At 40.0% G+C, this 24,415-nt stretch overlaps 1 protein-coding gene across 2 annotated transcripts in view; it reads right to left on the reverse strand.

The window, feature by feature from the left end:
* Positions 1-479: 479 nt before the first annotated feature.
* The window catches only part of akirin2 (akirin 2), a 25,231-nt gene continuing 1,295 nt past the window's right edge, over positions 480-24,415 (reverse strand). The window contains exons 2-6 of one of the 2 annotated variants that reach the window (XM_048596761.1): positions 20,818-20,961; positions 7,750-7,788; positions 7,390-7,542; positions 3,153-3,224; positions 480-1,928 (exon numbers count right to left, since the gene is read on the reverse strand). In XM_048596761.1, the coding sequence (XP_048452718.1) occupies positions 1,918-1,928; positions 3,153-3,224; positions 7,390-7,542; positions 7,750-7,788; positions 20,818-20,961 (419 nt within the window). In that variant the 3' untranslated portion in view covers positions 480-1,917. The remainder of the gene's footprint in view (positions 1,929-3,152; positions 3,225-7,389; positions 7,543-7,749; positions 7,789-20,817; positions 20,962-24,415) is intronic. The other variant, XM_020510057.2, reaches the window with a different exon arrangement.

Below are 24,415 nucleotides of genomic sequence, written 5' to 3' on the forward strand. Positions count from 1 at the left end.
TTTGACTAAAAACTTTCACTCTCACTTCTGTATAACTGTAATCAGGCAATTTATTTTGGGTTCACAAACAACCCCACTTAGCAATCAACGTATTCAAATAGCATTCCCTCAGAACAGCACTGAAACAGTCAGCCTCATTGGTGCACTGGATAGAACAAGGGTTCACAACCTAAAACTCAGCAGAATCTGCTATGACTGATCCAAGGTGATACTTAATTGAACAGGACTCTGGAAATTCATGAATCTGTATGTTCTCAAATAGTTTGCTGTGATTTAGCATCAACCACAGTAGAAATTAATGTCAGTACGACATTACTTCATAATTTAGTCAGTCATATCCTGCTTGTTGAAACCAAAATCCGTTCCACAGTATAAGGGGCATTCAAAAGTTCTAAACAACGGAGACTGAACCTGTACTACATACTTCACATTCTGTTTAGCATATTCTTCACACCATTTTAAACGGTAATCCTTAAAACTGGATGTAAACATTTTTTATTGTCAACTAAATTCCATTACACTACAAAGAACAGTAAAATAATGGTACATCAAAAAGAAATAAACTTTGAAAGACTGCTAGAATAAATAAAATTTACTATTTTCCAAAAAATTACTATGAAGCTTCAGTTACCCCTTCCGAGCCCCTCTTAATTCTTCTTGAAAAAAAAACTTGTTTGAGCCCTTCGTTTAACAGGCAAGACCACAGATACACGCAGGCAACCTCTCACACCATATAGTAGGGATAATTAATCTCATCATTCAACATTCAAACAGACTTTTTGCCTGCAGAAGAAGTGTAGTGCACAATGAGCTTTTGCAAACCTTACCCTCCAGACATTTTAAAAATCACACGCCTGCAGACACTAAAGACATTGCTACTAACTGCTGCATCTTCACAGCTGCTCTTGGAAGCATGTTCACTTTAAGTTTTCTTGGATATTTATAGTTTAATGGCTAACCTGACCTAGTTTTTTTGCAAGTCATTTTCAAAATTCACTCGAATCACCACAATAGTAAAAGTTAGAAATCAACAACCTCAGGTTTTAAAAGAGTCAAATTTGTATCCTAGCATCCAAACAGTTCTTGGAAAGCAACATTTTGATTTAACATATTTACTATTAACAAAGGTAAATATCCAAAACAGAAACAAAGGTCAAACTGCAGCCATGCCCTTTTGGTGTCAGGAAAACAGATCAAGTTGCTTCAACTCAGTCAAGTTCGAGGCTTGGATTCAAAACATGACTAGATTGAATTATTCTTCACTAAATCAGTTTAAATGAAAATACTAAATCACATTAAAATAAGGAAGCAACATTTCACCTTGCTCACCTGCAGATCTGATAGTGAACCTCAGTATTGTCAATATGAATTGGTTCTAAAACCAGGCAACAAAAAGCCTCCACAAATCCAGCTTGAAAAAATTTAAGAACACTTACACAGGTAATAGTAATTTAAAAAATAAATTGACGGTTCTCCTTGAATGCCTTTTGCAGCTAGAAGTCAGTTTGCAAAAAAAAAAGCCCATTGTCAAAACCATACTGGACTGATTCTTCTCTTAAAAGTCCAACATTTATGATACAATGCTGAAATTATATGCGAAGGGCTAATTCTGGAATACCAGCATTGCTCCTTTAAAGTCATTAAAATCAAAGGAAAAAGCTTTTTGGATTTTAACAATACAGCAAAATTTTAAACAGGGAGCCACTGGTATATAAGTACAGGTAGCAAAGGTCCAATTAAGTGATGACAAATCAGGGAGCACTCCAATAAACATATGCTGCAGAAAGTGGTTGCCACTGACAAGCTGGAAACACCTTGTGCTCACAGGTGGTTAATATGGCACTGCTACAAGTCTCAGAGAAACAGCCAACTTGCAGTGTTCAAAAGGAAGGGCACTCCGCAGAAACATGGAACAATTCAAGACACATCTGTGAATTAGAAGAAAATAAATGTCAACTCAAGGGCAGAATAAGATAAAAAGCTTCTAAATTAACACTTTTCCATTTTATTGCAAAGATACAAGTTACAATTTCTTTTCCTCACCAACTACCACTGACAATACACTGAATGAATACAAGGCTCTTCTTCGGGGTTTAAATTAGAACTGGGCATTTTTCAGCTCATGTCAGAAAGAAGGTCACTGTATTTAGCTTTCTAAATGTTTGCAATAAATCAACTGTATATCTGAAGTTATACTACAGGTGCTGTATAATAAAGGAAATGCCATTTATGTCTATACCAGACAGAACAGTGGCTCCCTGTGATTAAGGCCAGTACAAATGCAAACTATTAATGATGTAAGCCCATACCATGCATTTTACTTTGGTTAGGCATGCAGCGTGCTCATGTAACACAGCAATGATACTTTTGTTAAAGCTGTGATTGTGATTTTTAAACTGGTGATACTGCACTGTCTCACATGCTAGATACATCAATGTCATTCCATTAAGTAAATGGAAGGAAGGGATACAACTGGCAACACAAGCTGACCGTACATAGGCATTGTAGAGATGAAGCTCAGACACACCGCTGATTGCCACTACTTAATATAAAAGCAGTAAATTCAGCAAGGCTAGAAGTTCCTATTTACTGTACAGAATCACCAGTAGTTTAAAATTAAAGAAATAGCATCAGATTTGCTTTGAACATATCTCTACTTTAAAATTGTGCATCCACAGATCTGAAATAGCGTGCTGGAGAAACTCTGGTCTGACAGTAACTATGGAAAAAGAAACAGTTAAATGTAGAATCTAATAATGACTCCTTCAGAACTCCAAAGTAGTTATATTAGACTCAAAGTTAATTCTGCCAGACCTGTTGAATTCTCCATCACCATGTATTTCTAGAATACTGACAAGCTTAATATTTTAAAATTTGGATCTCTCTCCCTAGTAAACTATATAGGAGTTTCCTTTTAAGGCAGCACATGACTGCAAACAAAAAACATGCGATGCTACTGTGGGTTTCAATCTTGCTTTTGAGAGATATGCATTTAAAAGAAATTAAAAGGCATGTCACCTCAGACCACATTCAATGCAACTAGCTGGTGAGTAGAGACTGGAAAACCACGACCTCTCAGAAGGATGTGGCAGACAAGCTGAAAAAGTGGAGTTTGGAGAACAGCACTTAAAGAAACTGATCTGTATACGTACAGCTTGCAGGTTGTTCTCCATATCGTCGCATTATCTGGTCATGTGTGAACTTCACAAAAGTATCATATTGTTCTGAAAAACATCCAGATCAAAATCAGTGTCTCTAGTAAAAGACTAATGTTTAACCAAAGATATCATAGAATTCCTACAGTGCGGAAACAAGCCCTTCGGCCCAACACATCCACACTGACCCTCAGGGCATCGCACCCAGACCCATTCCCCCATAAATCACCTAATCTACACATCCCTGGGACACTACGGGCAACTTAGCACAGCCAATCCACCTACCCTGCACATCTTTGGACTGTGGGAGGAAACCCATGCAGACACGGGGAGAATGTGCAAACTCCACAGACTGTTGCCAGAGGGTAGAATCGAACCCAGATCCCTGGCTCTGAGGCAACAGTGCTAACCACTGAGCCACTGTGCCGCCCTCAAATGAATCCACGCAATGAATAAAAAAGTTAAAAGATATACTTAGAAAGGATTTTGTAAATTTTACATGCCAGTTGTACGCATGATTGAAAAAGTATGGCATGGCAATACTCTTCCCAATTTCACCCGGTGTTCAAATATCAACTCTCCATTCTGTCCATAGTACAGCTACAGATGAAAGATGAATACCACAATTGTAAATCAGCTACCTCAAAACATCCACTGGCAAAAAAGTAGTTGAATTAACACCACAAAATAAAAAATTTGCTGTACTTTGTTTCATTAAATCAGCACCTACAGGACATGCTGTTTGATAAAGAGTTGCACGTAATCAATGTAAAAACACACTAAGAGAAACATCATGCAGGGGCGTATACACGACTTAAGTTTACTAATTGCATAAATCACTTAAATAATAATAATAACGCAACTTTGCCTTAAATAAAAAAACCACTTACCAGCAGACAGCCTTAACCTGCACCCTCAAATGGCTACTCTGACATAGTGACGATAAAGAAAAACAGGTATATAATTTTTGCCAGTTTTAAACAAAGTTTGCTAAACCTCTTGCTTTCAAGATCCCTTCCTCATGCCTTAACAGTCAAGGTTCAAGTCAAGAACCACATCAAGCACAATAAAATGTCAAAGGCCTTATAAACATGTACTTGGGATGCACACTCCTACTTTGCTTGCACGATATTCTGACCCACACCCACCTCCATTCTAACTCCCAAGATGTTGCACTTAGCCATTAACAAAAGTAAATTCAGATTCATCTCAATTGTTTACCATAAAGCTTTTCCATAACCACACTGTTTCCAACACTATCAAGTCTGATCTAGGATTTGTTCAAATTATTATCTGTGAATACAATCATGCATTTTAACCAAAAAGTGCACATTTTCAGGGTGCAGCACATCGAATTTTGGGGTGTTGGAATGGGAGGGCTCATTTTTGGTGCCAATCAACTGCAATAGCAGCATTCATACCTTTTTAAGATGGAAGCATTTGTAGCAAAGGCAGTTTTCAACACGTTTTACAGCTGCAAACTGGAAGAGGATGTAAGTACAAGTTGTCAATGCCTAAGAGCAGTGCAGAGCAATATAGATTGCAACTAAAAGGTCGCTGGGCTTAATAGAAGGACACTAAAAATGACCAGAGCAGCAGACACATGGGGACTCCACCTTAAAGTTCCCTTCCAAGCCACTCACCGTCCAGACCTGGAAATGTATTGCTGTTCCTTCAGTGTCACTAGGTCAAAATCCTAGAATTCCCTCCCTAATGGCATTGTTGTTCTACCTACAGCAAATGGACTGCAATGGTATAAGACAGCCCTACCCCCATTCCCAGTTGCCCTTGAGGAAAGAATAAACATTGGCCCAGCCAGCAAAACCCACACCCCATAAATGAATAAAAAAATACAATTTAAATACTTTGCTGCCACAAGGCCCAAGTATAATTTTTTTTGACCACATACACAGCACTTTTGTTGGTGCTGTGAAATCCATTAACTCTGGCTGCTAATAAAAGTGTCATTTCAATTCTACTTATAGTAATTCTGGTTTTTAAGCTGAACACAGAACAAAAGATTTCAAATTGGGATCCATAAAACATCCCAGACTGACTTAACGGTGCGATATTTCTGCTACTGTATACTATTTTCTCAACACCTGATTTGCTGTCAGTGGGTAAGTTGACCTTGAGTTAGACCTCCACTTGGAGCACAGTAGCATTTACAAAGCATGTGTCACTTTGTTGGATGATAAAAAATGAAGGAAGCAGCTGTCCAGAGTTAATTGGAAGGCCTAGCTGGGAAACAACTGAGCAGCAATGGCAGGGTTTTCTGGGAATAATTCAGGAGACACAGAAGAAATTCATCCCAAGGAAAAAGTAGCATACTTTGGGGAGGATGAGGCAACTGAGGTACAGCATAAAAGTAAAGAAAAAGCAATACAGCATGGTGAAAATCAGTGGGAAGCCACTAATTAGAGGATTGGGAAGCTTTTACAAACCAGAGAGAGGGGGGCAAGAGTGGACATTGGACAGGTGGAATGAGGCTGGAGAAGTATTACGGGGAACAAAGACATGGCAGAGGAACTGAATAGGTACTTCACATCAGTTTTTAGTGAAAGTCAACAGCAACATACCAGAACTTGAGTCAGAAGTGAATCCATTGCTAAAATGGGGCTATAGATCCTGCTGTCCAATGTGTTGTTGTTATTGCGCTATTACCGGAGTCATTACAATAAAGAGTGTGGCATTAAAATGAATCCTTTACAGCAACAGCAATCCATTTGACAAGTACTCTGGAAAGAAGACACTTTGCAATCTGTGTCTCCAAATAAAATGGTTAAGTCTTCTTTACAAAAAAAAAAAAAAAACAGCCAGTGGACACGGTCTATTTGGATCGCCAAAGGCTTTTGACTGTGCCAGACAGGAGGCTGCATGGCGTTAGGGGCAAGGTACAGAATGAAGAGAAGATGGGCTGGCTGGCAGAAGGCAGAGAGTGGGGGGGAAAAGGGGTCTTTTTCAAGATGGCAACCAGTGGCTAGTTCCACAGAGGTCAGCATTGGGACCATACTGTACATGCTATGCATCAACATTCTGGACAAAAGGAACCAAGGGCATTGTTGCTAAGTTAACAGAGGAGACAGATTTGTGGAGGAACAGATAGTGTTAAGGAAGCAGGGAGGCTGCAGAAGGACTTGGACAGGCTAAGAGATTGGGCAAAGCCATGACAGATGGAACACAAATGTGGGAAAGTGTTGGATAATACACTTTGGTAGAAAGGAGAGATATAGAGAAGAGGAGACATTTTCTATATGGGGAAGAGCCTGAGAACCTGAAGCACAGAGACTTGGGAGTCCTAGTTTAGGATTCTCAAAGTTAATATGCAAATTCATTGCATTTGCCTTCCTAACTGCAGAAGTTAGCATTCATTTCAAGAAGGTAAGAATACAAGAGCAGCGAGATGCACTGCTGAGGTTCTGTATGGCTCTGGTCAGACCACATTTGGAATGAGAGACCAGTTTTGATCCCCCTCACTAATGAAGGATGTGCTGACATTCAAGAGGATCCAGAAGTTTTACAAGAATGATTTGTTTTTTTGGGGGGGGGTGGTGAAGGCCTTGTCATGTGAGCAGCAGTTGAGGACACTGGGTCTGTACTTAATTCAGTTTAGAACAGTGAGGGGAGATCACATGGAAACTTCTGGAATACTGACAGGCCTGGATAGAGTGGACATAGAGAAGATGACCCCACTAGTCAGAAAGACCAGGATCGGAGGGCAGTGTCAGAGCAAAGGGTACTGAAATGGTGGTAAATCATTGCCACAGAAGGCTGTGGAGGCCACGTCAGTGTATTTAAAAAGATAGGTTCTTGATTAGAAAGAAGTTTAAGGCCTTTGGGAAGAAGGTTGAGGATGGAGTACAGAAACATATCAGCCATGCTCAAATAGCAGAAAAGACCTGATGGGCGAAATGGCCTAATTCTGCTCCTATCTCTTATGGTCCAAGTAGTGAAAGTGAAACAGAAAAACATTTGCTCTGAGCCAGAAAAAAAAAAAGTGAAACTGACCATATTCAGGGAATGAACACCAGTTGTTTCCTTTTTAACGCTGCAAGAATCGCAGCATGGAGATTTTTGTTTAAACTCCCTAGCTCAAAACGATAAGTGTAAATATCTGCATTAAAAAAACAGGTGCCAAGACTTTAGAATCTAATTGGATGGAATTCAGTATTTGCCCTTATGCTCTCATTTGATATTCCACTTGACCAAATGTCAAGACCCCACCCAAATTTACCTGCCAGCTTTGTATCCAGTATTTCTTCATATTCTTCACGGATCTTCTCTTCACGCTCTTTAATCAGGCGTTCACAGATTATTCCAACTTGCCTCAAAGTGAAAAGTGGCTGGTCTTTCTTTGACTGTGGTGACAATGATCCAGATGAAGTGCCTGGGGTTTAAAAGAAAGCATAAAACAAGTCTTGTTATCTTAAGTTTTTAAGTGGAAAAGCTCAAAGTCAGTTAGCACCTAACAAGACTGAACATTTCCCAACTTGTTTCCATTATCTTTCCACACTGCACCTGTTGACAAGTGGTTACAAGAGGGCCAAAGCAACTCCTAAAGCAGCAGAGCTTCACTGAATGATGTTTGACTCACCACTGCAATTTGCCACTTGTCCCAGAAGCTTGTGGTATTCTGTGGATGTCAACGAAACAGCAATCAATTGCATTGGGTGCTGCTAAGACTATGAACGATAACAAATTTAATATAAAATCAAACAATCCAAGATACTTCACAGAAGTGATAAAGTATTGCCATATTAGGTGATACTAGCTCAGATAACCAAAAACTTTGTCGAAGAAGTAGGTTTTAAAATGCCTCAAAGAAAGAAAGCAGTGTTACAAGCAGGAGGGGTGTTGGGACAGAATAAGAACTTGGAGCCTTAGACACCTGAAGGCTCAGCCTTCAAATAGGATTGCGAATCCAAACAAGGCCATAGTTGGAGGGGTACATATTTCAGAAGCTTGAGATCAAAGGAGATTAAAGAATTCAGGAAGCAAAAAAAAAAGCACATACAGTACAATAGCTATTACTAGAGAAAAAAGGTGCTAAGGAACTTAATTGGGCTAAAGACCATGGACCTGATCAGATACATCTTGAAAGGAAGTTGCTACAAAGACAGTGGATGCACAAGTAGTAGTCTAAACCCAAGAGATTCCTGGAAAAAGTCCTAGATGATTGGCAGTTTCCCAATGTAACACTTTTAAAAGGAGGGAAAGAGAAAAAAAACAGGTAACCATAGACCTGTTAACTTAATGCCTGTTACTGGGCAATGTTAGGGTTTATTAAAGGATGTAATGAGCACAGTATTTAAAAAAGTGCATATAGTCATACAGCACGGAAACAGACCCTTCGATCTAACTAGTCCATGCCAAACATAATCCTGAACTAAGTTAGTTCCCCTGCCTGCTCCTGGCCCATTTGCCTCCAAACCTTTCCTATTCATGCATTTATCTAAGCATTTTTAAAAATGGTGCAACTGTGCCCATATCCATCACTTCCTCAGGAAGTTCACTCCACAGGTGAACCACTTGTGTGAAATATTGCCCTTTTGTCTAAAAAAAAAATCTCTCCTCTTGCCTTAAAAATATGTCCCCTGGTCTGGAAATCCCCTATCCAACACCTAGCATTAACCCTATCTATACCCCTCATGATTTTATAAACCTCTAACATGGTCACTTCTCAGCATGCTTAACTACTGTCTTTTTGTGATGCAAACTTCAAAAGTAGTATGTGCCTGAACCCCTAAGTTCCTCAACACTACCTAAGGACCTACCATCAATTGTACAAGTCCTGTCCCTGTTTGATGTACCAAAATGCAATACCTTGCACTTATTGAAACTGAATACATCTGCCATTTTTCAGCCCATTTACCCATTTGATCCTTTGTAAATCTTAGAAAACCTTCTTCACTGTCTACTATGCCTCAAATTTTGGTGTCATCCGCAAACTTACTAACCATTCCTTCTATATTCTCATCCATCAAATGACAAGAAAAAAAAAGGACCCAGAACCAGAACCACTGGTGACAGGCCTCCAATCTGAAAATCTTTTGCAATACATGGACTCCTGGAGGTGTTTGTCACAAACAATGGGCCATCATTTACCAGCAGGGAATTCAAGTATTTTCAAAGTCGAATGGCATTCAGCACGTAGGGACAGCTCCATACCATCCATCATCCAAATGGTCTGGTGGACAGAGTTTTCCAAACGTTGAAGGCAGGCTTAAGGAAACAGCCCACAGCTTCACCTGATACCAAACTGTCCCGCTTCCTAATTAATTACAGGACCACTCCTCATGCAACTACAGCGATAGCTCCAGCAGAGTTGCTAATGGACTGAAGACTCTTCACCAGGTTAAACCTGATCTTCCCTGACCTTGTATGGGAGGGGAGGGTGAAACAGCATTGGGAACACCAATGCCTGCCAGCGGTCTCCAAGAAAGGGAGACAGTTTACCTCAGAGGACGAAGTTTGACGTAGAAACCATGGGAATGGCCCTGTATGAGTAAGAGCCATGTTCAACACAAGGTCAGGCTCTGTCACCCCTTGTGGTCCCTACCCCCAGAGTGTTTAGCAGGGACAGTTGAGGGAAAGTCATTCTTTAAAGGAACTTTATTTTCAGTTCAAGAGAGTTGAGGGTCCTTTCAGTTCCAAAGAGTCAAGGAAACTTTACTTTTCAGGTTAAAAGGAGTAGAGACATTGGCAGCCATTGACCTTCCTACATACTCTACTATCCCGATCGAAATGGCTGCTAAGTGTTTTAAAGAGCACTTGGAGCAAGGATCCAGATATTGGGTCAGGGACCCAGGGATTGACATAATACACAGGTTTGGGAAACTCTACAGTCAGGCCACGAGAAAGGGTTAAAGACCTATCTCTGGCTAGTGCTACAAAGGGTCACTGTGATCTACATGTCTAAGACTTTGAGAGGCTGCAACAAGAATTCAGCTGAAGCCTTAATCTGACTACAGCCACTTCCCTAACTTAATAACATGGAAGAGAAATCCAGTAAATGGCCCAGCTATAATATGCTCACGAGTAGCATGGAACAAGTCTCTCCTTATCCAACATGGAGGACACTCAGCCAGCTAGCTGAGATTAGATAAGAAATCACTACTGACAAAATGGAAAAGTTAAAACAAGTTAAACCAGGTAGCCACTTAGTAACTTAAATTTTAGGGATGCATGGTGGCTCAGTGGTTAGCACTGCTGCCTCACAGCACCAGGGACCTGGGTTCGATTCCACACTCAGGCGACTGTCTGTGTGGAGTTTGCGCATTCTCCCCGTGTTTGCATAGGTTTCCTCGGGGTGCCCCAGTTTCCTCCCACAGTCCAAAGCTGTGCAGGCTAGGTGGATTATAGTGGGATGTTCTGACGGTCAGTGTGGACAAGTTGGGCCAAAGGGCCTGTTTCTGTGTAGTTAAACAGCAGGCCACCAGAATACAGGGGAAAACACAGAATGGGATAATGTGCTCCTATGGGGTCATACCTCTCCATAGAGATAAAAAGAGGCCCCACACTGACACATCTGTACCCTGTCAACCTCCACACCCACAGATGGGGAGCCCCCCTCCATCCCTGCCTTTCTCTCAGGTGACAATGCCTTCAACCCCACCCAAGCCACAGCCAAAACTATAGCCCCTGGATTCTGTGGTCACCCAGTGTCATACACAACACCCATTCCAGCTTGCGGCAGACATTGCTGAAAAGGGTGACACTGTTTGATTCCACCTCAGACTCGTATGCATTTCTTGATAAGACCTACTGACAGTCTGTTATATGCTGAGGAGGAAACCAAATTAGTCACCACGTGCCTTAATTCAATGGTCCATTTAGCCCTCCCCAAGGACCAACAACTAGGGAAGGTGAACACTGATGAGATAAAGACTGTGGTCCTCACCACCATAGGCCAAGATAAGGCAGACCCCGTAGAGGTGCGATATAAATACCAACAAGGGGAACACACCACCACCTTCGCCTGGAGACTGAGTCAATTCGTCCAGGTTTTTGCACCTCTAAGCAACGAACGATGGAAGAATTAGTCTGAACTCTTGTCTCCCATGCCTCACAATGAGGGAGGGGCATGGGTCTGGGATTCGACCCCTCTAACATCTTTTGTAATCAGGCCTGGGTCCTCTAAACATTAATCATTGTATGGGAAAGGGAGTTAAGAGCACAGCAGTCATCTGGCAAACCAGTCGACACAGGTACAGTCCAGACTTCTTATAGCCCCCCTCCAACTTGGAGGAATGAAAGAAGGGGCAGGAATAAGTTTCCCCATGGTAGGCTCATGCAGAAGGTAAGGAGGCATGGGATAGGGGGAAATGTGGCAGACTGGATTCAGAATTGGCTGACCCTTAGAAGACAAAGGGTGGTAGTGACAGAAAATATTCAACATGGTGCTCAGCTACAAGTGGTGTACCACAAGGATCTGTCCTGGGTCCTCTCCTATTTGTGATTTTTGTAAATGTGGATGAAGGAGCGGAAGGGTGGATTAGAAAGTTCGCGGACGATACGAAGGTGGGGCGAGTTGTGGGTAGTGCGGAGGGCTGTTCTAGGTTACAAAGGGACATTGATAGGATGCAGAGCTGGGCTGAGAAGTGGCAGATGGAGTTTAACCCTGAAAAGTGAGAGGTGATTCATTTTGGAAGGACAAACTTGAAAGCAGAATACAGGGTTAACGGAAAGATTCTTGGCAGTGTGGAGGAGCAGAGGGATCTTGGGGTTCATGTCCACAGTTCCCTGAAAGCTGCCATCCGGGCAGATGGAGTTGTTAAGAAGGCGTATGGTGTGTTAGCTTTCATTAATAGAGGGATTGAGTTCAAGAGCCGTGAAGTTATGCTCCAGCTATATAAAAGCCTGGTTCGGCCACATCTGGAGTATTGTGTCCAGTTCTGGTCGCCTCATTACAGGAAAGATGTGGAAGCGTTGGTAAAAGGTGCAGAGGAGATTTATCAGGATGTGGCCTGGAATGGAGGGAAGGTCTTACGAGGAAAGCTTGAGAGAGCTAGGGCTTTTCTCTTTAGAACGATGAAGGATGAGAGGCGACTTGACAGAGGTGTACAAAATGATCAGAGGTACAGATACAGTGGACAGCCAGAGACTTTTTCCTAGGGTGGAGGTAGCTATTACAAGGGGGCATAGTTTTAAAGTGAGTGGAGGTAGATATAGGGGAGACGTCAGAGGTAGGTTCTTTACTCAGAATGGTAGGGGCGTGGAATGCATTGCTGGAGAGGGTAGTGGAGTCGGCCTCATTAGGCATTTAAGCAGCTATTAGATAGACATATGGATGCTAGTACAAGGTAGGGGTGGAGGTTAGATAGACCTTAGGTTTAGGGTAAAAGTTCAGCACAACATCGTGGGCCAAAGGGCCTGTACTGTGCTGTTCTATGTTCTACGTTCTACCACCACTGGCTCCTGCTGTTAAGCCAATTAGGTATCCAATTGGCAATCTCACTGAATTCCACTTGACCTAACTTTACTAATTACACTACCATTTGGAATCTTGTCAAAAGTCTTACTAAAGCCCAAGTAACACCTACTATGCTACCCTCAAATCATTTTTTGGTAACTTCCTCAAAAAAACTCAAATTTGTCAGACACAATGATCATATGGCTTTGACGGGAAAAATTCTAGTAAAATTGTCAGACATGATTGAGGTAATCAGCAAGATAAATAAACAGGAAGCATAGGACTTTCAGAAGGCATTTGAATAGGTACGACATAAGGCTACTTCAGAAAAACAGACCATGTTGTTGGAGGTAGTATATTAGCATAGATAAAGGATCGGTTGTCTAAAAAGACAATTGGAATAAGGATATTGCAATATGGGCAAATAAGAGATTGTGTAGCTTGGGAGAAAGAATAGAGGGGCGAGTACTAAGGAAACTGACAGCAGAAAGCAAGAGAACAGAGGATTTAGGGGTCCTTGCATAAATCACGAGAAGCTGGCATCCAAGTTACGTGGGTAATAGGGAAGGCAAATGGAATGTTGCCCTTTATTTACTAAAACTGTAGGAGGCACTAGACAGACCACAGCAGGAATACGGTGCAGAGCTTTCAGGCCCCTTATCTAAGGAAAGGCATTTTGCATTGGAGCCAGACTAGGGAAGGGTCACTAGATTGATCCCATGTGTGGAAAGATTATCTTATGAGAAGTTGAATACATTAAGCATGTAGTCTTTGGAATTTAGAAAGGAGAAACAACCTTATTGAAACATACAAGATTCTTAGGGGACTTGGCAAACAGAGGTTGATTCCCCTTGTGGGAGTGTCTAGGATGAGAGGGCATAATCTCAGAATAAGGGGTCACCTGTTTATGACCAATGAGAAACTGGAGGGTTGAGAAGCGGTGGAATTCTTTTCCATACATGGCGATTGAGTCTGGGTCATTATTTATTTTCAAGGTAGTGATAGACTTTCATCAGCCTTACAGGCAAAAAGCAGAAAAGTCACAATCATGATCTACAATGACAGATCAGACTCAGTCTATATCTGCACCTATGTCTTACTGCCTGTTGCGCTGGGAACAATGTAATTTTTTTCGCACTTTGGGACCCAGATTTTGTGTTTTGATGAATCTAAATTGCCAAGTTATTATAGTTTTAAATAAAATCCCTACCACCCCCCCAACCAATTACACTGCCCACTCATTTGACCTATAAAATGCTGCAGAGCGATTTGAAAAAGTCCTCTTGACTTGACATTCCTTCCTATCCCGGTGTCACCTGCAAACGTAGCTACCACACATTTGGTTCCAACATTCAAGTCTGATTTAGACCAAGTTGAGGTTCCCGCCTCAGATTCCTGAGGTGCTCCACTTATTAGTTTGTCAAACGGAAAAGGATTATTTATTCCTTCTTTTGCTTCCTGTTAATCAATCCTCTGATAACATACTAAACCTCTGCATTGAGCTCTTCACTTGCATAGTAACCCTCAACGTAGCACCTCAGCAAAATATATTCTGAAAATCCAAATACGTCATATCTACATATCGAAATCCCCCATTAAGCACTTTGCTTATTAACGCAAGGAAAAAAAAAAGTTGATAAAACATGATTTCCCTTCCCCTACGCAAAGCCATTTTGATGGCTCCTGATTGTATTACAACTTTCTAAGTGTCCTGCTACCACCTCCTTAAAAGGATTTTTGCATTTCCCAAAGTCAGATCTTAGTCTAAATAGCCTATAGTTTCCTGCTCCCCTTCTTTCTTGAACACAGGTTTAACAATAGCAAGTTACCAAACTGCTGAAAACTCTCCAGAATTCTGTAATGTCTCATCTGATACATTTATAGCTGCAGTCACTTAAGGACTTTAAGATGAAAGCCATGAGGTCCATGAAATTTGTTAAACGTTAGTTATAATAGCTTAACTAGTACCTTTTCCTTAGTTTGACCACTTGAAAATCAAGTATTCTTGAGGATTTTCTGTCTTCTTCACAGAAGACAAACAATAACTTCACTGCTTCCTATTAATGTCCATTCTTGCCCTTTAAGGGCAGAAACACTTTCCTCAATTACTGTTCTTTAGGAAGATTTACAGAAATTCATGTTTTTAAATTGCTTGCTAGCTTTGACACTTTTCCACTATTTTTTAGTAATTATTTGATGACCAAAATCTGTCCAATCCTCTAATCCACCACGAGCATTCACATTAATCTGTACTATTAGTTCTTTTTAATCTTTGTAAAAAGATGAATTTGTCATGTTATGATTCCTGTTGCCCAGAGGTACTGTTACGGAGAGGCAACATTTCCTTTAAGTTGCACAGCCACTGAGGTTCTGCACAAACTGTTTGGTGTGCTGACACGGACTTCTGACGTTGGAAGTTGATGCCACACACAGACCTCCAAGGTCCATGCACTGAAAAACAAAACCATATGGAGTATTGCTGTGAAGTCGATTTTGTTTCATTTCACTACCAGATCTTAAAACAGCTTGTTCTTTAGTTGGCTCTAGAACGTATTTCTAAGTCAGTCACGAATATGGCATAGAGACATGGCAGCATGGCATCATTACTAAATGGGAATATGGCTTCAAGGAGGGGCAAAAATGCCAACTCAGCATTAGAGTTTAAACAATTTTCAGCAGGATAGAGTCAAAGTGAAGCATTAAGTAAAAAAAAAATTACAGCTGAAGGAAGGTGTGATATACTAAGTGAATTAAACAAGTTGAGCTCAAATTAAAAGAGTGCATACCATTAGAAGTCCAAATAGGAGGGGGAGAAGAGAAAAGCAGATACGTAGAAAATCCGAGTGCAAAATCAAATTGGTAATACATTTGAGGATTTCAGTGATGCCATCAACTGAAATACAGACAGTGTGAAAGCACAGATCGTACAGCTCTTGAACTACATCCAAGAGATTTGTTTTTTTTTCCTTAAAAAGTCCGCCTTTTAAGGGCACAAGACCAAGAAAAAAAAGCAATTCTAGATTTAGTCTTCGGAATGAAGCTATGCAAGTGCACGAGTAGCGGTTAGTTTGAAGTAGTGATCACAACAGTTAGATTTAGCTTATCATGGAAAAGGAGGAGACAAACTTTTATAAAGCAATGCTGGTGTAGCTTGAAACAAACAAGCAGGTTGGTTGGAGGCATTCAAAAATGAGATTCTAGAGGCAATGTAGACACGTCCCAGCAAAGAAAATAAATGGTACTGCTAAACCTAGAGAACCCTAGTGAATAAGAAGCACACTGTACAAGACAAATTTAGAAAAAAGGAAGCTTATGGCAGTCGCAAAAAACTGAATATGTAGAACACCAAGAGCAGAACTGAAAGTAGAGTGAAGTTTAAAAAGAAATTAGGAAAGCAAAGTAAGAACATGAAAAACATGTTTAAAAACCCAAGAAAATCTGAGGAAGGGTCACTCAACCCAAAACATTAACTCTGATCTCTCTACAAATGCTGCCTGACCTGCTGAGCTTTTCCAGCACCTTATGATTTACAGCATCCACAATTCTTTTGCTTTATTCAAAATAAAAAAAAAAAAAAAAAAAAACACCCTATATTGTTTTATCGTTTTTCTAAGAACAAGAGAATTTCCATGGAAAGAGTTGGGGGTAACAAACACACGACTTGTGTGTGGATAGGGTTCTCAAGGAGCACTTTATCCTCAGAGGATAGGGCTAGGGATGATGCAGACATTCCAGTTAAAAGAGGAATGTGAAATATTGGATAAAACAAGCATAATGTGAAAAAGGTAGTTCTGGAGGGACAGACATTCTTGAAAGAAAGAAAATCACAAGTGCCAGATGAATCGTATCCCAGGTTGCCAAAACGGAAACCAGGAAGAACAAAAGTGTCAAGGATAATTTCCCATTTTTCATTAGATACAGGATGTATCTGATAACTGGTGGTCTAAGAACATTAAATAATTGTATAAAAGCAATGCAAGGGATAGGCCAAATAATTATTGGCCTGTCAGGCTGGCCTAAAAAGGCATGGATTAATCAGGGACAGTTACCATGGTTTCAAGGGAAGGTCACACCTTAAAGGTGATAACTGGTGGACGTTTTAGCAAATGGAAGAGGAGTTACTAGTGATGCCCCACAGTTCAGTGTTTGGTCCCTTGCTGTTCATTATGTGGGTTAATATTTGAACTCAATTTCCCAATCACGCCTCCAAATTTTGAAGAGCAAAACTGGCCACGCTGTGGCCAGTGAAGTGGATGGCTGTCAAGCCAGAATGATTAGTATCAATGATTTGGTTAAGTGAACAGTTTTAAATGGCAATTGCAAATTAATGTATAGAAGTGAGTGAGGTAATGGGGAGGGGGGCAAACAAAGCTCAGGAATACACAATAGACAAGAGGATATTGAGGGGCAGAGCAAGTGAAAGACCCTGAAATAGATTTCCACAGGTCTTTGAAGGTGGCGAGACAGGTAGATAAAGGTGGTTAAAAAGCAAAACAATGCTTTCTTTCATTGCAACTAGCTGTTGCTTTTTGTATCATGCAATGTTGTAGCTGTATAAACTACTTGTTAGGCTGCGACTGGAACTTTGCATACATTTCTGCTCACTTCATTACAGGAAGGACAAAACTCCTCTGGACAGAAAGTACAGAGCAAGTTTACAATTTTGTTGGCAGGTCAAGAAAACTGCCACTTTGAGTAAGTATAGAATAGACTAGGGCTGTTTTCCTTACAACCGAGGAGACTGAAGAGTGAATTAAAAAGTGTACAACATTATGAGGGAGTCTAACTAGAATAGGCAAGGAAGACCCATTTTCTCTACCAGAGATCAACTAATGGGCAACACCAGGGGTCACTAGTGAAAGAAGAAAAGGAAGAAAGGAAAATTTTCACAGAGGGTGGTGCATTGCTGGAGCTCTCTGCCTGGTTTGGTGGTGGTGACAGATGTCCTCAATGAATTTAAGTAGTGCATAGATCTGCAGGTTTACAGGACTTTACATGCAAGGAATTGGAATAGGCAACTCTTGCTTTTTTTGGCCAGAACAGAATGGGCTAAATGGTCACTCAATAGAAAGAGGATGAATTCATCCTCTAAGTTACTAAAAGATTGCCCCTTTGATTTATTCAGACAAAGATTAGTTATCCACAATTAATGAACTTAGAAATGCCCTGCAGTATGGCTAATCTTAGGGATCCTATGAACTACACCTACTCATGACATTTTGTTTTTCAATGTAACCTATTCAGGCAGGTTCTGATACACCTCTGAACCAGGTGGGATTTGAACCCTAACCTTTCTGGCCAAGGTATGACACTACAGCTAACACAATTCTCCACTATTTACATCCTTGCTATTGTTCACCTCCATTCTCCAAGTTGGGTCGTGGGTGTCGCTAGCCATGCCAGCACTTAATGCCCATCCAGTTAGGTCCTTTAGAATGGAGTCAGTGAAGCAGAAAAAAAGTTTCATTTCACAACAATTCAGAATGGTTACATAGTGACCATTGTATCAGCTTTTATGTTCAGACTTTTAATGAAATTCCACCATCTCCCATGGTATCCACATCTGCAGAACATTAGACCAGGGTTCTTGATTACTGGTCCATTGACATATTACACCAGCATCTCCCCTAAAATTTTAAGTTGCTACTGTTATGACCCCATGCTCCTTTTCCTTTCTTCAAACCCTTCTGAAAATATCAAGTACTAATGACTACTCAGTTTGCAGTCTTGATTACCTTGTAACCAGGTTTCTGTAATGGTTATTACCTATTCTATTTTCCTTGGTGTAAAGATAGCTAGAGATAGGTTTTTGTTCATTAATTTGAGATGTTGTTTATGGACTAATGAACAGATTTCAACTTCTGGGATAGAGATGGGGTGGGAAAGGAAGAACAGATTAGTTTGCAGTAAAGATGCAGATCGTGGAATTTCTTCAAAACAATCTGATGTTGTGTCTTGATTTATTTAATTTAAAGTGTTGTTGATTGTCTCAGCTTTCAAATGTATGCAAAAAAGTTTTCAGAGTAGGTTGGATATGGATTGGCCTTGAAGTCACTTCAGATACAATTTTTTTTTTTTAAAAAAGCTTTATACAGTTACAAAGCATCAACCAAGCAGGTAGAAGTAAAAGTTGCATAATTAAATCCTGACAGCACACTGACATATAGGGTGTCCTCTTCATTTATTTCTATTTGTGCCATCAAAACAGGTAGAAACTATGTTGTTTGTATTGAAAGCAATCTTGAATTCTGTAATTTTGCCATTTTCCCTACAAAAGACCACACTTGCTATTGCATGTTTCTAGGCTTTGTCTACTTATAGCATCATTATCCATGTCACTAACCTGCTCCATTGTCTTGTCCTCTCATTAACTTTCTAAATGCCCACTCACACAAATTAATTTTACACTGTTTCTACAGCCCCAGTTATTCAATTCACTCGCACACTGGCTCCAGTATTACTCAGGTCAAGATTATCCTAACACAGCAGCTTCCCCTTTCCACTACCACACCAGTGTCCGAGCTCCAGGAATTGAAACCTATTTTTTGTTTCCCCATAGAACCAACCTTAACACCATACACCGAATTCTAGTCTTATGCAGCCTGTGCCAAATTATGTATCCCAGGTAAAAATCCAGCAATTTCAACATCTGCATCTCCACATCTAATACAGCCCCTTGCTGCTTATTCTTCTGTAACAGAACTTCAGTGCTACTTATGTAGTCACTACCCATGCAGATGACATTCGGATCCTTCCCCATCCACACCAAGTTCCTCTGAAGCCTGGTTCACTCAACCTCAACACTGGATAAAAGCAACAGTCTTCAGCACTTTAGGCTGCACCGATTAATGATCATAAAATGTCCACTTCTACCACTATACCAGTTTTCAATATGCAAAGTTAATGCCACCTGTAGCACGGTACAGTTCAGGTTTGCTCATCTTCTATTATCCTGCCTCATTCCCACAGGTTGCAAGAATCTTGCTCCTGTGGATATGTTTAGAAGAGCTGCAGCTCCTTCAGTGCCATCATCTGAATTCCTATACCTGCCTCACTTGGAAGTCACACCCTTTAATCGTTAACTACAGACTGAATCAGTGGTACTTCACCCAAGAGGTTCGACTACTGGATGGAACAAATTGTCCAGTTAAGATTTTCCCTCCTTAACGCATCATAGCATGAGGCTCCAACACCAACTCATTAGATTTAATGTGAAGCCCTAAGGCTGCAAATATGGCTACTGTGCATATTTATGTCCACCATTTCCCACAAATCATCCTGTCCTGCCACATTTAACTAATCAGTGTTTCAAGTTCAGAAATATCACTATAAATTAAACTACAATTAAATCAAAACAATTTAACTGAGTATTATACCTCCATGATTTAGTTTGTACAGTTCCAGACTAAAAGAAACTTTAAATTGCAACTGGCTCACCTAATTCCTTGAGACTCCAGTACTCATTGTTTTACTCTGACACGTCTTGCCTCACTGATTAACATCTACTAATCAAGTATTGGTCTACATAATTTTGAAGATTCTCAATTAAAAGTAAATTACTTTCAAACTCATTCAAAAAACATGTGTTGCCTTCCAAGTTAATATAGCAGTTATATACACGGCAATAGCTATTGCTATACAGTGACTTGTCACTTCACATCATTCAGTACTGCCATTAACAGAAACTTGAGCAGACAATTACATTCAAACTAAAAAGTGAATTTTATTGTTGAAATCTACTCCTGTTTATTATTCTACAAGTTAGTCCAACCTGCATGGATACGTGTGGCTTGTAATGTCACCCTATCTCCATGAATGCAGTTGTAACAGTAAAGCACTGCTCATCTTAAATATCAAGTAACATTCAAACAAAATCATGATCACTTGGAGATTTACAGTAAGTGCAGTGTAATTCAATACTAGCGGTGGTGCCCAGCATCCAGTTCTGCTCAATGGACAGCATATATTTCTTGCACAAAAAGGAAATCCATTCCAAGGATGGTGCTTTGCAAGATGTCAAGCCTCCATTATGTCCAGTTATGAATTAGACAGTAAATGGGCAACCACATTGCCTTGCATCCTGACCTCTGCTTAACTCCAGAAATCATTCCAAAAACATCTCAACTGCTGCTAAAGCACATAAATCACAACTGTTTTATTTTAAATACACACAGACCACTACAGTTAACTCCATCAGTAATGTAGACTTTAGCAAGGAACCTAGATTACCACATTGAAGCCTGTACATACCTTGCAAAGCTGGTCCATTTAAAATTGGAACATGAGATGGTGCATCACTTGAACAACTTCCCTCACTTTGATGCAGGAAGCTTTCTAAATGCCTCCTCTTCTGAATGCGTTTGTACTCCTGTTTTATGTTGTATAGAATTTGCTCTGAAAAAAAGCAATTTAAAAAAGTTACAACTAAAAGGAGCACTTTAAAGCCTGTTTCATACAAGTATATCAGAAGATTCTGCCAGTAAACAATATAATGTCAAGACTTGGAGAAAAGCTTTTACTGATGTGAAGCCTGTCATCTATAAACATGTGATTATATAAAAAAGACTTAGCCAGTTTGCTCCAGACAATTGTATATGATGGTATCACATTAATGGTGAAATTAAGTCACTAAAATTACATGAAACAGCATACTTTATCTATATGAAGATTAATTTGCCCAAGTGCAAGTAACGAGGATAAATTAACTGGTGCAGTCAGTACAATGCCAATGCCCCGATTCCTTTGTTATTCCCACAATTGGAGAGATGTCTCCCTTACGTAACTGAGCACAACTGATACTTTTAAAGAAAGAAGTATCAAACAAACATTCATCTTCATATTCAATAGTGAAAAAGAGGTCATGATCAAATTTACTTTCCTGACTGGTTACAGCAAACATCAATAGCGATCCTTCTACAAAGTTGAATGTTTTCTTCGTGAAAAAGTTTGGTCAACAAAATATCAAAAAATGTACTATCACATTTTACATTACAGTCACATCCCCGCCTATCAATCATAACACTGTTGCGACAAGTATCTACAGTCACAGACAACAGCAGAGCTGCTTTTAATATCCTGCATTTACCAATGCTTTCGAAATAGAAAGCATTACAAATACAAATCAATGGAATACTAATACAAGTTGGCCAGTAAGTTTCAGGAAAAATACTTGAGACATGTGGCTTTAAAGACGAATTGTAGGCTGCTTGAAAGATTTTTCAATCCATTCTGTCAAAATCAAGACATGCTGCTTCCTTTAGAGCTTGGATTTGGAAGGTTCGGGTGCATGTCCTGAGGGTAGTTCGTGAAGAGAAATAAAACAAAACACCCAGGGCTCTTGATCCTGGTCATTTGTCAGTACACTTATTCGAAAATGCGGATCAAGTGAGGTGAGGATCAGCTTGGTCAGTGATGCTTTCTGTAAGCAGTTATCTACTGGAACTCTCTGCTCAAGCTCAAAATGAACAGTCACACGGGTGTGTTTCGAATAATATCCATTGTTCATTACAAAATTAGAACAGAATACCCATTAATAGTACAATTGGAACAAATTTTGGATGAGCATTTAGGAAGTTACAAGTGATGTGCTTGCAACTGAATTCCACTTACTATTTAGTGTCAGCAATGGAAAAGGTAAGCAGACTGCATGTCAAAGACAGACCTCAATGATCAAATAAGTGATCCTATGTACATTCAATCCAGGACAAGATTATGGAGGTCAAATTGTTTATTTTTAAACCACCATCCTTCACATCATTTTAATGCATTCCCAGCCAGGACCGAAGGAATGGGAAGAAGTGATAAATAAAAACCGATGACATGAAGAATTGCTGGGTGATCAATAGTGAGGAACGTGGTTTTAAGTTACAGGAAGTTAGACAAGATGCTGAGATGAGTCGCTGGCAGATGTAATTCAACCCAAAAGAAGTGTTAAGTGACTCACTTTGGAAGAAGGAACAAGATAAAGAGAACTCAACGAATGCCAGGACATTAGGAAGCTCAAAAGGAACTATGGAATTTTGGGGTACCTGTCTATAGATCCCTGAAGGCACAGGGAAGGTTAACAAGGTTAGTTAAAGGCAGCATTCAGGACCTTGCCTTTGTCAGTTGTGCATAGATTATAAAAGCAGGGAGATAATGTTGGAGCTGAAGTAGTGAGTATAGTTCTGATCATCTCACTGTAGAAAGGATGTAATTGCACGGGTGGAGGTGTGGAGGAGATTCACCAGGATGTTTCCTGGGAAAAGAGTATTTTAGTCACAGATAGCCTCAGATTATTTTCTTTTGAGCAGAGAAGGCTGAGGTGCATATGAGAGGGGCCATGGACACAGTGGATAAGAAGCACCCGGTCTCCTTAGCTGAAGGGTCAATAATGAAGTGAGCATAGTTTCAAGGTGAAGGGCAACAGATTGAGGGAATGCAAGGAAACATTTTTGGATGAGCAGTTGAAATGCCACAATTTACAGCAGGGGAAAAACAATTCTCACATCAATTAACTGATGAAAAGTGGGATTTAGTTGTGCAATGCACGAAAGGGGCTCCTCTGCGCTATGTAACTATGACTATGATCAATGCACCATATCACAACAAATGAAATTTGAATTCAATAAAAAAAACCTAGAATAAAAAGTTAGCCCAATATCTAAGCTAACTACTGTTGATTGTAACGAAAGCCTATTTGGTTCACTATTGAACATCAGGAAAGGAAATCTGCTATCTTTACAGTGTGGTCTACATGACTCCAGATCCACAGCAACTTGGTCAACTTTTAACTATCTTCTAGGCAATTGGAGATGGGCAATAATCACTGGCAATGATACCCACATCTTGTAAGTGAATAATTAAAATGAGGCTATTTCTGAACCCAAGGCATCACAGGGATAACAGAGGTAACCACCAGATTTGATTCGTGAGTGCTTGATTATAATAAATGTTAAAGGAGAAAAAGTTTATTTCTTCAAAACAAAACTGATGACCGAACAAGGGGTCTGGGTTTCAGGTTCACTCGCGCAGAAAATTTTCCCAGTTACCCAATACCACTACCCCAGCAACAGGGAGTTTGACCAAGGTAAGTCATCCAGGATACAGTCAATCCTCAACTTAAAAGGGTATTGTAGCACTTGTGTTGCAAAACAAAGAGCTAAAAAGGAATAAAAATGGTGAATATTGGAGTTAAATTTAAATATTATTAGTAGACAATAGAAATCAAAAATGTCCAATCAAGTCATTGCACATCAAGATATGCAAAACAGTTTAAACTAATAAGGTATTAAACCAAAAACTTCATGAGAAAATGGCTATCAAGAGCTTTAGCACAAGAAAATCCTCTTTTACAAAATAGGCAGAAAGTAAATCAACTGGGGACGTAGACAAATCTAGCACATTCCCTTATTTGGAAATTAAAAAGTCCTGAACTTCTACAATACAGATTTGCATTCACACAGCAAATGATTAGATATTTATGCAAGTTTTTCAAAATTTGCAGAACACACCCTTTAAAGCAAGTGGTCTGAAAGCAGGCTACACAAGCTTCATACATCATTTCCTTTCTGGGTTAAAAGGTCACAATGCTAAGCAACACCCAATTTTAATAATAAATCTTAGCAGGGAAAAACAATTCTCACATCAATGAGAAACAGGCTGTTTTCACTGCAGTCTCCAAGACAAATGGAGAGACTTATTTATAGGCTGTCAGAAGTCTTGTCAGGTCATTCCTTTTGAGAAAGCCATTACATCTCCCACTAATCTCAGGTATAGATCAACAGATTTAAATCACTAGCCAGAGGGGTCACCAAAGGAAAGGAAGCTGAGGCACTGGGGGGTGGTTTGGAAGAGGACGAAAGGCAGG

Source organism: Rhincodon typus, chromosome 5, assembly GCF_021869965.1.
Source record: "Rhincodon typus isolate 14 chromosome 5, sRhiTyp1.1, whole genome shotgun sequence".
Taxonomy (NCBI): Eukaryota; Metazoa; Chordata; class Chondrichthyes; order Orectolobiformes; family Rhincodontidae; genus Rhincodon; species Rhincodon typus.